This window comes from Solanum dulcamara, chromosome 11 (assembly GCF_947179165.1).
Source record: "Solanum dulcamara chromosome 11, daSolDulc1.2, whole genome shotgun sequence".
Lineage (NCBI taxonomy): Eukaryota > Viridiplantae > Streptophyta > Magnoliopsida > Solanales > Solanaceae > Solanum > Solanum dulcamara.
The window spans coordinates 50,704,913-50,719,339 of NC_077247.1; the positions used below are offsets into that span (position 1 = coordinate 50,704,913).

The window sequence follows — 14,427 nt, forward strand, 5'->3', positions numbered from 1 at the left end:
AATTTTTGTTTTGTATCAAAAAAAACTCCCTTCGGCTAAGAATTTAGAGTAGTATTTATAAGCAAAAGTTAAGACTTCTTGAGATTTTGAAATTCAAAAATTTGTAGCCGAATAGAATATTATATTATAGTAAGTATGTGTAAAAGGAAAAGCAAGAAATGAGCGAATGAATAATAAGGAATGGACTGTGACAATCAGATCAGCGGTGGGATTATGTTAGTGTTAGGTATATAGACTGCTAAGTATAGTATATTATATATGTATGTGTGTGGAAGAGTCGGTAGGAATTGGATAGATAGGAAAATAGATGTGTATATAGGTGATGGTGGAGTTTTTTGGAGAAGTTATAGATGTATATATATATATATATATATATATATATATATATATATATAATATTTTGCATAGGTGTTATCTTTTATTCCTGTTGGTAATGAAATTTGGGCTAAAAATTTAAAAAAATTGCCACGTGTAGAAAATCGTAAGTTAGTATGCATGTTGGTGATGGCGTGTATTTGTATGGAATGGAATAGGAAATTAATTGTAGGAGTATATTATATTGGTGGAATTATGTGTTGGTGGAGAGGAATGTTTTATGTGTAAGTAGGTGTAAATGTGAAGAAAATTATATATGTGTTGGTGATATACTGATGTGTAAAGTGTTGTTGGCAAAAGGAAAATGAGGTAGGGTTGGTGGTTTGGTGTGGAAATTGATGTGATGCTGTAAGATTGTAGTAAAATAGGTTGTATGTAATGTTGAGTGGGTAAGGGAATTATTTAGTTACTTTGTTTTGCTGTAGCAATGTGTAATGGAAGGGAATTTGGAGTGGAAATTGAATTGTACAAGTGGGTAGGAAAATTAGGTTAAAGGTTAAATAAGATGTATTAACATTAATTAATTAACGAATTTCTTAATGAACTAAATTAATTAATTTAATTATAAAATAATTAATTTGAAAATAAAGCTATTAATAAAATTAAAATCTTTTTGGGATCATTTTTGAATATTTCTAAGAGCCAATTATATAAATAATTATAATGATATGAATAATTATATAAAACTATATAAATCACTTTAAAATCATAAAATGATAAATATATAAAAAATAACTTGAAAATATTTTGTATTTTTTATAAAAATTAATTATTTAAAAGTTGTTTGAAATTGAAGAAGCTCGATATCTAATTTGCGTTGTGGAAGATCACGATTGAATTCTTTTAGAAATTCCGTGTATGTTGTCGTATCATCGTATGTGTATAAAATATGAAAATTGGATGATGGTTACAGATAATAATATTTTTAGTGGTGTGTGGGTGATGAGAGAGAAAAATGAAAATACAGTGAACATGAGTACTAGGGAATGGGGCGGCATGTGTAAGGGGAAAATAGGTGTTGGTTATGATGTATATTATATTTACTAGTAGTGTTAGATGTGATGGGTTAATTAATATAGTAGTATTTGGGATATGGGGGGGGGGGGGGGGGCACGCATGGGTTTTTCTGAATTTTTTTTTTTTGTAAAGTGTAGTAATTGAGGAAATTATTTAATGATTTTATTATAGTGAGGTGTAGATTAGTTTATGTGTAGTATATAGATGTAAGAATGAATGTTGGAATTGAGGGGATAGTATATATTATTTGCATGATGTAGTATTAATGTAGAAATTAAAATATTTTTAATATAATATTAATTATGTGTTATTTAGGGGAAGAAATAAAAACGTAAAATTAATTAGTGAATTCGGTTAAAAAATCAAATAGGACGAATTAATATCAATTAATTAACGAGCTTCTTAATTTTTAATAAAATAAAATAATGAACCTAATTATAACTAATTATTAATTTACGAAATAATTAATAGAATTAAAAAAATCCTTTTTATGGGTCAATTTTGAATATTACTAAAAGGTAATAACTATAAAAAAATGGTATATATTATGAAGATGACAAAAAATTTTAAAATAACTTGAAAATATTCCTGTTTTTGTAAAAGCTAATTATTTCAATTTATTTAAAATTGAAGAAGGCTAGAATTAAAATAAGATGGGTAAACATCAATTAATTAACAAACTTCTTAATTTTGACAAAGTAAAATAATTAACTTAGGTTTAAAGAAATTAACTTGAAATAAGAGTCTATTAATTAAGCCAAATTAATTAACAAAATATTTAGTTTTAAAATAAAAAAAATTGAGACAATTTTTTAAATAATGATAAAAATAATAAATATATATATACACACACACATATATATACATAGTATATATATATTTATTATTTTTATTTTTTAAAAAAATTACGTTATGGAAGGACAAAATTGAGTGTCAACAATAGTGATGCTGTTAAAATTTATCAATTTCAATTCGGACTTGGCAGCCTTATAACCCCACACTCCCTTTAGCCTTGCAGGTAGATTTGTCATGATGTGCCAAATGCAATACCTATGGATAATGTCTGGCAGCACCACTCTAATTGTTGCTTTGATGCTTTCACATTGGTCTATGAAGATAGCCGTAGGAGGTGCATTGCCTATTGCTGCGAGCCAAGTTGAGAACACAAACTTGTAAGTCTCGATATCCTCACTCGTGAGCAAAGCATAGCCCAAAAGGATAGACTGTTTGTGCTTATTCACACCAACGAATGAAGCAAACGACATGCGCCATTGATTCACAAGATAGGTTGTATCGACACAAACAACATCACTAAACTCCCCATATACATACTTGCAATGTGTGTGAACCCACACTACATTTCGGAGTCTCGCATTGTTGTCTGTGTCGACTGCATAACAAAATTCCTCATCCTTCGTTTGTATATCGACGGAGAACTTTTGTATTGCTGTAGCATCGCTGCATAATGTCCTCATCCTCTGCTGTTGAAGAATAAAATTTCGACAGTCTTTGGGAGTGCACCCAATTTTTGAGGTCCATCCACTTTGACCTTCAAGAGTCTTATTCTCTTCGAAGGTCTCAATCCTGCAATGCCATTGGCTTCTAGACTTCTCTTCAACGTCCTACTTAAATGCCTATGAAAGCTAAAAAAACATGACAAAGAAGGTTCCAATACATGATTGTAAGCAGTGACAATTGTTGTAACCTCATACAAGCCATCGGCCATCACTTTACAATTAACTTTTGCTTTCCAATCAACTTTTTTACAATAATTCCTAGGTGTTATTTTCTACTTTTATCGCAAGCAAAGGAAATGTACCTAGCATATTCATCACTTTTTTTGGTGGTACTCTTTTTCACAACAGCAAAATCAGTGAGACGACTATGTTTTTTGTAAAATGCAAAAAGGGATTCAACGCTAGCAAAAATCATATCTTGAATAGGGCGTTCTATGTATTGTTGGTCGGTAAAATTATCATCGTTCATTGCATTTTCATCATCTTGTGAAACACTTTCATCAGAAAGATCAAATTCTTCTTCATCAGAAACACCTAAAGATTCGTCTTCTTGCTCCACTTGATTTGACATGCTCATCTCTTCACGAATTAAGTTTGGAAGATTTTCATCCTCACTGTCCAAATAAGAATCAGGGTTATCACCATAGACGGCTGTCACGATCCAAAATGGGCCATGAGTGGCACCCACACTTAACCTTCTAGGTGGGAGAACCAACAATACAAACCCCAACTAATAAATATGACAATAACGCAGAAGCTCAAATAAATACGTTTTTCCCAAAACCTGAAAGTCATCACATTAAGGACATCTAAATTCTAAAACTAAGTCTGGAAATATCAAATACCAGAATAAACAAATAACAAAATGTGTCCGAAAACTAAAGACACCATGCCATAACCGAGAGAATCCATCACGAGCTAGAAAGATAGCTCACCCTGAAATCTTCTGAATTGGAGACTGACTAGAGCTGAGGTCGAGTCGAAGACGATGGAAGACTCGCTGCACTCCACAAAATAAAACAAAGAAAGATACATGTAGGGGTCAGTACAGGGCAACATGTACTAAGTAGGTATCATTGACCGACTCAAAATAGGAATCAATATGCAATAAATAATAGCGGGAAATCAACCATAGCACTTAACAGGTGGCAACCAACAAGATCAAGTGACAAAACAATGAACAATTTCATAACCAATCAACAATATCAAGATCACACCTGAGGACTCAAGTTTCCATATCACACTCTTTTGAAAAATGAGTTATTGGAGATTGGATAGTATTAAGTCATTTTAATTTGTTTTCCTTTAATATTATCGTGCCGGAACATGACACTCGATCCAAATATACCGTGTCAGAACGTGACTCCCGATCTAAATATACCATATTTAAACGTGACACCCGATCCAAATATACCGTATCGGAACGTAACACCCGATCCAAATATAATTAATTTATCATTCTTCATGATTACATTCCACTTCATTAACAATATTTCATCAAGCCTTCTTTATTCAAGGCACCATTTTTGACAGGGCAAGTTCAAGATTATGGATTCCACGGTCTCGAGATTTCAGACCAATCACAACAACATATCAACCATCCAAACCACAATAATTAAATGCATAGTAAACTTCACACGTTACTCAATGAATATCAATCACTATTAAAAGTCTATCCATGATATAGAATAAAACCATAACCTACCTCAAGCGAAGATCCGAAGTAAAGCAAGCTAATCCACCAATGTTTTTCCCTTCTTCAATGCCTCAGACCATTACCAATCTATCAAATATATATTACTTATAAGTACACGAGAATGTAGACACCCATATTATTACAATCAATTTTTCAAATTTCAAGCCTAGAGTTAAGTCTCAATTTTCTCAAATATCATCTACCTAATAGATATTAATATAATACAATACACCTAATATTTAATTATCCGTCTTAATACATAAAAAAAATTAATTTATAATATAATAACAAGGAACGTAAATTCCAAATTATACCAAACAATACCTAACCTAACTTTGCAGAACCTTAAACCTAATGCTAAAAATATATCATCTACACCTAATCATTAATTAATGATAGAAACTAAAACTCGGTGCCCTCAAAACACCCAAACCAATTAGAACGTTAAAATAACTATGAAAAGTTTGCACTTTTAATTTCCCATCCACTTCAATTATTAATATAATAATACTATGACCATTTATCCATATATAAAATCATAGGGATTAGGAATTGGTTATATATATATATATATATTCTTTTACCTGAAGAAGCCTTCAAATGTTCCTAATAAAGAAAACTAAAATTTGTTCCCATCCTAAAACCAAAAACGAGCAGTGACTACTTTAGCACCTAAAATTTCTTGGAATTTTCGTTCCTTTTTCCCTCAAGTCAACAATACAATATACTAATACATCCTTATAACATTACAGGGATTTTAGTGGTTATCTTGGGCTGCTTCCGTCGTCTGCAGGTATATTTCGTCTTCTCTCTTTTCTCGTTTTAGTTTTGTGTAGTAATGAACAATTAAAATATTAAACCCTATTCCACTTTATTTTAATAAATATAGAATAAGTGGTATAGAGTATTAATTAAATTATCAACTTAGTCTATTAATTAAACTAGTTATTTAAATTTATCCCTTAACTAAATAGTCATGATTTATCGAATAGTCCAAATACCCATTAAAAAAATTACGGAATGAGTCTTTTATGAAATAAAAAGTCCTAGTACTCAAAACGACCTAATGGGTCGTTACAACGGCACCATCTGATTATTCGTTGTGTTGATCACTATGGGAGAGTAAATTATCTCTATCATCTAAATCAAAAAATCACTCAATACTTGGCTTAATTGCGTATTATCATTGCTAGGTTCCATTTTAATAGAACGGATTGTGTGACGTGAATTTAGAATGGCTGGAAAAAAAATTCACACTGATGTTAAAATAAGTAAGAAAAAATAGTAAAGGTAAAGGAAGTAAAGTTACTGACTTAAGGGTTTCAACTCGTGGCTCAAGAAAATCTTATACTAACAAATCAAATCCTTTCAATAGGCTATGTGTAGTCTAGAGCCCGTTTGGATGATATTAAAAAAGGAACTTTTATGTATAAAGTGCTTTTAGAACTTTAAAGTGCTGAAAGTTTTTTTATAAATAAGCAGTTGAGTGTTTGGATAAAAGTGCTTAAATGAGGAAAATTATATGAATTTTAGGATTAAAAGAATAAAAAGGGTAGTTTGGGAATTTAGTTAAAATATAAGGGATATAAAAGTAATTTTCATGGTCAAAGAAAATGACTTTAAGCACTTAGAAAAAAAAAGTTAGGAATCCTAACTTTTCATTTTTGACTGACTTTAAGAACTTTCTGGCTTAAAGTTAGCATTAGGCAAACACTTCCAAAAGCTGAAAAGGGGCTTTAAGTTGATTTTGACCAACTTAAAGTCAATCCAAATGGGCTAGTCAATTCCTTGAGAATACCTTGAAGGAGCTAAATCCGTCGATTTTATTTCAAGTAAAAAATTCTAAGATTTAATTTTGAATTAAATAAATAATAAACGTTGAGTTATAATTTATTAACGTTTAATACTGAATTATCACTAGGTTTGAAAAATATTACATATGTATGCACCACCTCAAGTTAATTAAAAAGATTGCACAAAACAAATCAAAATATAATTCAACTTCCGTTTTATTTTAAATAAACTAAATAATTAATAAAAATTTTAATGTTCAATTTAATTAACTCAAATATCAATACATTTGAAAAATACACAATATATATACATCACGTCATCTTAATTACTATGTATTAAAAATAACGTAAAAAAATAAATACAAAAGGTAAAGGAAGTAAATTTATTGAAAGAAAAAAGAAAATAAATAAAAAAAAGTCAGAGGTAGTTTTGATTTTGGAGGAAATGGTAAAATGATTTTGGAGCCAAAAGACATTCTTGTCTTTTGACAAAGTTGTGCCAATTCGTGCCATTTTTGATCGTGCCAAATAGCATTACCCTATAACTATATACATATAATTATGTCAATTAATCAGGATTTAGATAGGAAAGTAAAAAAATGTATAGTGACTGATTCGAAATATAGTACTGTTTTATACCCATGTTTTTCCATAACTTTAAAACGGGAAGAGCCATATATTGTTTAGCGCATGAAAAAGGAATGAAGTAATAATGATAACAATATTTGCTGGATCTCAAAATTATTGGAGAGATCCCTGCAATATCTTTGTCTCACTATGGTATCTTTTTATAAAAAGGGGCGGTGGAAGGGAAATGGGAAATGAAATTACAATTTATAAGGTGAAAAATCAAATATTTATCAATAAGATAAAAATTTAAGTAGTTTATCAACTCTGAATTTTGCTATTAAGATTCCCCGTTTTCATGGAATCAAGCTGCCAAATAGTTTGATAGAAATAATACCATTAATCAATATATATTTTAAAAAGTAAATAAATGAACTAAACAAAGACAAAATCCCAACATTTTAAATAAAATACAATTCAAATATTATTGTAACAAGAGTTGTATACAACACTTTTGATGCGCACGAATTTTCATTTCTAAAAATGTATTCAATTTTATTCTTACATTTTATTTATATGACATCACTAGATTTTATAAGATACCAAATTTTTGACGCAACCAAGCGGTGTACGGTGGCCTTCTCTATGGTAAAGAGCATTAATTTTCTTAACCATCACAATGCATTGCAAATTCTTCAAAGTAATCGAGTTAATAAATTTTTCAAAAGCAACCTAGATAAAATAGTTAATACACACTAAGGTGCAATAACTCAACTCAATTCAATCAAATCCACAGGAGGGGAAAAAAAACTAAAAAGGGAGGAATACAGACACGCATGCTACAATTGCCCTTCATTCTGCCTCTCTTTCTTACTCATTATAACTTTTTTTGGGTAAAGTCTCATTCATTATAAAGCTGTCATACAGTGTTTTTTTTCATATATAAGATAACAACATTTGTACAATTGTTAGAATTTAAAGCCATAATAAAATAATAGAGGATGTCCCTATCCCATTTCATATCATGCATTTGTTTGTGTTTTTAGGCAGATGTCTTTTTCTTTTCCTCCTCACTTATGTTTCTTTGTCAAAGATAAATAATTTTCACCTGTAAAATTCTATCCAATATTCTGAGTGAATAAATGAATTATTTGGAATTTAAGAACCTTATCCATTGAAGGCCATTAATGTTTCCTTTGAATTATAGGCAGTTTTTCTAAATTCAAATCTATATATCTTACTTGGTAATTTCATCTTTTACTATCTTTAACTATATTTTGTCCCTTTTCTTTTTTTAGTAGATAAGTTGTAGAATTTTCTCTCTTTTTGCCAAGTTTCCAAAAAATTAGTTGGTAAATTCAATATACTAATTAATGTTAAGTTAGATGGATAGTACTTATATGAGCTAGATATTTACAATAAATGAAAATTTTAATTTAAAGATCTACTGATTAAAGTGATAATGCATATTACCTGACTGATTAACTGATAAAAATTTGTGTTTTTAATTATGCCATTTATTGTCTGCTTTGGCCAACCTACATCACCTATTTTCTCTCGGGTAATTACGTTTTCATCGACTAATCCAAAAGAATATGTATCATTGTAACTATTTGGTTATTGTCTTATTAAGCTTTTTATATTTTTATTTCCTATTTTAATGTGTATTTCCTTGCGCGAGTCTTTTTTAAAAAGTCTGTCAACCTAAAAGTCTATCAATATTTCTCTTTGACCCACCCTAGTTGTTCTGCCTTCCTTCATGGACGTCTCACTAGACACATCTTTTTCTCCAAACCGTTCCATTCAAGTACGTTATTAAGCTTGCACCCATTATCAAATAAGAATAAATATGTAGTGATAATTTCTTTGTTCTAATTTATATGTCATTTTTTTTAATCAATTTCAAAAAGATTATATATGCTTGTATAATACTAGAAATTTAATGGTCAATGACGGAATAATGATTTTCAATAAACAAATATTCGAAATATAAATAAGTAAATTTATCTATATGTCAAGGATATTCAATATTTATTTTATATATGCACAAAAACATTAATCAATATATAATATAATATCTTGATGAAGAGGATTCGGATGGACTCTCTTATGCTCTTTAGTCCCGCTCTTAGCCATAGTATATTTAGAACAACAAATTTTAACAAGTGGTATTTGATAAAATTCTTTTTTTTCCATTTAAACGATATATCATAAAATGGAGGAAGTAATTTATATATCAACTTAAAATTTAATATGCATCTTGTACGTGTACGGTACTGTCGATTCAATGTTATTTTGTCAACAAAGTTTTAATGGAGTGAAAACATTTCCAAAACTATAGGAGAAGGTCAAATCTTCTACCGTGTCGTCAAAAAATGACAATTTCTCAATATTTAAGAAATAATAACTCTCAATCCCAATATGTTTTTTATATTGCATTTTATATATTGATTTGCATTTATTGTGATTTATAATAATTCATTCCTTCATTTTTTTAATTCATTTTAGATTTTACACATCTCTTAAGAAATAATAATTAATATGATCAATTTATCAGAATATTCATATGAATTGATGTATAGTACTCCTTCCGTTCTTTTTACTTGTCAAATTTTAACTTGATATGCCTATTAAGAAAATAATTATTGGTATAGTGAGTTTACTATTTTACCCCTATTAATTAATAAAATTTTAAACATATTTACTCACTACATTTTTTAAAGACATTAACTCAATGTTAATAAATTGAGGGTATAATAGGAAATATTTAACAAATAAATAGGAAGGGAGGGCGTATTAAGTCTCAAAAAGTAATTTGAAAAATAAATAATTAATGTTGAAGGTAAAATATGCAAAAAAAAAATCTTGATATGCTAAAAATAACAGATAAATATATTTAGTATAATGGATAAATAAAAATGAAGAAATGAAATACTTTTTATGTAAATTTTATTTTTTTAAAACTTTAAAATTTATGTTCAATTGTACAATTATAATAAAAAAAATTTCAAAATACAAACAATACCACATAAATTACGAGGTAATCACTTGTAGAATTTGCGTCGCACTTATACTATGATTATTAGGATCTTTTTTGTGAAAGTTATTTGATTCCAAACTCAACTTTTTAGGCGGCAGGCGACTTGCAAAATTAGGCTAATAATTAAACTCACTTTTTTAATAATTAATAATAAAATCTCAGGTGGATTTCCAATGCCGACATTACCTTTTTGCATCTAATGCTTTCGATTAGGATTTAATTACCTAAAGATGAATCTAAGGGCTTCTTAATAGTATTTGGGGAAAAGGATCAAATATGCCTCTGAATTTTGTAAAAAATATGTAGATATTCTTTCGTTTGTAGTTTAGCTCATTCATGCCTTCGCCGTTTACATTTTAGCATATATATACCCTTTTCAGCGTTAGTTGTTAAAAAATACTTAGTTTTTTTTATATTACACATGAAATTGTCAAATCCTCATTTAATTGACACATGACATTTATATTAAATAATAAATTCAATTATTTTGATATTTTAAAATATCCGCCCCATGATTTTAAATCCGCCCCAAAAAAATTATTTTAATCCATTATCATCAAAAGCCCTAAATTGGGTCATTTCTTCTCCACCAAATCCTCTAATCCTGGATTAAAAGAAATTTTTTGGGGCGGATTTAAGATTATGGGTCGGATATTCTAAAATATCAAAATGATTGAATTTATTATTTAATATAAATGTCATGTGTCAATTAAATGGGGATTTGACAATTTCAAGTGCAATATAAAAAAAAACTACTTATTTTCGAACAAAGCAACTGATGCTGAAAGGGGCATATATGTGCTAAAATGTAGACGGCAAAAGCATGAGTGAGCTAAACTACAAATGGAGAATATATCTAGATATTTTCGCAAAGTTCACGGGCATATTTGACCCTTACCCTTGTACTTAAAGACAACAAGATTACCTTTAATATTTTAATAAGGGAATTCCTTTTATCATAAGCCTATCAATGGCCACATTTTTATTTTTCATTACAAATTAAAAATGAGCATCTTTTCCTTTTTATGGATCATATCAAGATGACACTTCAACTAATTAAGTTGTATAACTAATTCATCTACATCAAGAAATTGAATTACTTTTCCCCGGTAAGCAAAATTGTATAATCGATCTTTATGACATTTGAAATTTATGCATTGTTATTGTGATTATATTGTTGTCCCAATTACCTATGTTTTAATTAGGCGCATTAAAAGCTAACTCATAAAATATAATCCATTCAATATAACTCTTTTAAACTTTGGGCAATTGTGCTGGGTATTGCATTGACGGGTGACTTTTGCCATAACCCCAGTTAGTTCGTTTGATATAATCATGATAAAAAATATTTTTTATTAATTTAAATTTGTAATTAAATAAATAATATAATATAATTTTGAGTTGGATAAAGTGTATTCTGATTTGAGAAATTAATAGCCATCCATCAAAATAATATTCAGCTAATATAATTATACAACAACGACGACCCAGTGAAATTCCATAATGTAAAAAAAATTTAAAAAATACAAAATAGGGTTTTTTATTGATATATTTGACTTGCAAATGTATTTATTTTTTACCAATTTGCCCTTCAAATTTATTGTTTAGCCCAAATCAGCCTGCCTATCCGTGATTCAAACAATCATCGATGAGTTACGACCTAATTTTTTTTTCTTATTTAACCCGTTGTAATTTGTGACAATGTCGTTCAAATAAAAAATCAAAGATATAGTAATAACATACCTAATATAATTTTATAAAATAAAGTCTAAAGTACATAAAATGTACGCATATCAATACCTTGCATCTCTACCTCACAGGGAGGGAGAGAAGCTATATATACACACTTTTTTTTATTGTAAAGTAAAGTTGTCCTACAATATATCTAAAATAAAAGCTTTAACCAGAACAAGCGGAAGGTGATGGAAAAAAGTAGCAGCAAATAAAAGCAAAGAGAAAGGAGCACTTATTATTAGGTGCAACTTACTTATACCCCACCAAAAGAGAGACAATAAGTAGGAATTGCCCATGGCCATGGCTACAAGACATTCTTCCAAACTTGGTAGGGGTCCATCACACATACATCATCCACGACTCCTGTTCCCACTTCTCATTTCTTTTATAATTGCAAAGTTATAGAGTTAGTTTGCACGCATTTTAATTATTCTATATTATTATATATGATTTGAATTTTATTGAATCGAGATGAAAATTTTAAATTTAACTTGAAGTGTATTTCAAATTTGAATAATATGTTTACCAACTCGCTTGCATACTTTTAAAGTTGTATTTAAGTACATTCTACCATGCACACGATTCCAAATATTCTTTGCAAAAAACATAACTAAACACAATTTCATCTCCAACTCCATAAATTCCAAAAAAAAAGTGAAAACAATTTGGAATCTATGGCTAAAAGCCTATTTGATTTATTGCTATGAATTTTTAACACATACATAAAATTTAAACCTAAATTACTATATTTGGATAAACTCATAACTAACACTTCTAAGTGGTCATCATAGATACTAAGTAACTCTATTTATCAATAATTAGACCTATTAAAAAAGAATCATCAACATTCTGGGCTAAGATTTGAAACTAATCTCCAGGCAACTTCTCATATTCCCTTTATTCGCTTTAGATTTTATTGTTTATTAATACATGTCTCGATTTTTTAATTAAATAAAAATCACCCAATCTTTATCAATTCCATCTGTTTCCCTACCCCTCTTAAAGGCTATAAATACCCCTCTCTTGTACACAACTTAATCACTCACCACAGAAAATAGACACCATACACACAGCAAATTAAAAGATAAACTAGAGAGTTAGCCAAGTGAGTAAAGAAAAACAGAAAGATGGAGAGTACTTTCCCAGTTGTGGATATGGGGTTGCTTCAAACTGAGAAAAGGCCTGAAACAATGGACAAAATCAAAGATGCATGTGAAAACTGGGGTTTCTTTGAGGTAATAACATTATATTACACTACAAGATCTTGGGGAAAAAAAGAAAACTTTCTTGATTTCTGACTTTTTAGTTTTGTGTCTGTTTTGTTATATACAAAGCTTGTGAATCATGGGATTTCCCATGAATTGCTGGACACAGTAGAGAGCTTTACTAAGGGGCATTACAAGAAGTGCATGGAGCAAAGGTTTAAAGAAATGGTGGCAAGTAAAGGACTTGAAGCTGTCCAAACTGAAATTGATGATATTGATTGGGAGAGCACTTTCTTCTTGAAACATCTCCCTGTTTCCAATGTGTTTGAAGTTCCAGACCTGAATGATCAATACAGGTTTATATAAGAAAAAAAGATCCAATTTTTATTCATCCCTTTCCATTATTTTTAATATTTTTTACATAAACAGAACCTATGCTAGTCTCGATTAGTAGCTCTGTTTATTTTACTAACTTTATATTACCTCTAACCTCATAACAGGAAAGTTATGAAAGATTTTGCACTGAAGCTAGAGAAACTGGCTGAAAATCTTTTGGACTTGCTATGTGAGAATCTTGGCCTAGAGAAAGGTTATTTGAAAAAATCATTTTATGGCTCAAAGGGTCCAACTTTTGGTACCAAAGTTAGCAACTATCCTCCTTGTCCTAAGCCGGAACTGATCAAAGGCCTACGTGCTCACACTGATGCTGGTGGCATCATTCTGCTTTTCCAAGATGACAAAGTCAGTGGTCTCCAATTGCTAAAAGATGGCAATTGGATTGATGTCCCTCCTATGAAGCACTCTATTGTCATCAACCTAGGCGATCAGTTGGAGGTATGTATTCATTTTGATGTGTTGTAGCAAGTAATCTGCCTTATTTTCTTGCTGAGTTGATTTTGATTGAATGATTGAAGGTGATTACTAATGGAAGGTACAAGAGTGTTGAGCACAGAGTGATTGCTCAACAAGATGGCACTAGGATGTCAATTGCTTCCTTTTATAATCCAGGAAGTGATGCTGTCATATTTCCAGCACCAGAGTTGATTGAGAAGGCAGAAGAAGAGAACAAATTGAAGTATCCAAAATTTGTGTTTGAAGATTATATGAAGTTGTATGCAGGTCTCAAATTCCAGGCTAAGGAACCTAGGTTTGAAGCAATGAAGGCTATGGAGACTACTGTCACCTTAGGTCCAATAGAAACTGTTTGATAATGTTTAAGCTAAACTGAGGGGAAAATTTGTTTATGCATTAACAGGACACTAATTAAGAGGATTAAAAAAGTTACGTTTTCTAATGGGGTACTGGAGTTTGTGTTGTCCTTTTAGTTAATAATTTATGTAACTTGTGTTACTTAATATGTCACTGTCTCTTGTCTGGTAGTGAGCTGTTTGAAGTTTTTCTCTCTGGGGTATGTTGTAAAGTTTCCTCTTTTACTTTAATGAAATCTATGCTTGCAAAAAACGAACTCTTTGCATCACTTACT

At 29.8% G+C, this 14,427-nt stretch overlaps 1 protein-coding gene across 1 annotated transcript; it reads left to right on the forward strand.

Annotated features, from left to right (window-relative positions):
• The first annotated feature begins 12,755 nt into the window (after positions 1–12,755).
• On the forward strand, positions 12,756–14,301 carry LOC129874714 (1-aminocyclopropane-1-carboxylate oxidase-like). The gene is made up of 4 exons (XM_055950045.1): positions 12,756–12,974; positions 13,074–13,300; positions 13,445–13,778; positions 13,859–14,301. Exons 1-4 carry the CDS (start codon positions 12,867–12,869, stop codon positions 14,150–14,152), a joined length of 963 nt encoding a protein of 320 aa, XP_055806020.1. The 5' UTR covers positions 12,756–12,866; the 3' UTR covers positions 14,153–14,301.
• Positions 14,302–14,427: the final 126 nt, after the last annotated feature.

Coding starts and splice junctions, on each gene's coding strand:
- LOC129874714 (XM_055950045.1), top strand. CDS start 12,867: ATGGAGAGTACTTTCCCAGTTGTGGATATGGGGTTGCTTCAAACTGAG. Junction 12,975..13,073: donor AAAACTGGGGTTTCTTTGAG/GTAATAACATTA, acceptor TTATATACAAAG/CTTGTGAATCATGGGATTTC. Junction 13,779..13,858: donor ACCTAGGCGATCAGTTGGAG/GTATGTATTCAT, acceptor GAATGATTGAAG/GTGATTACTAATGGAAGGTA.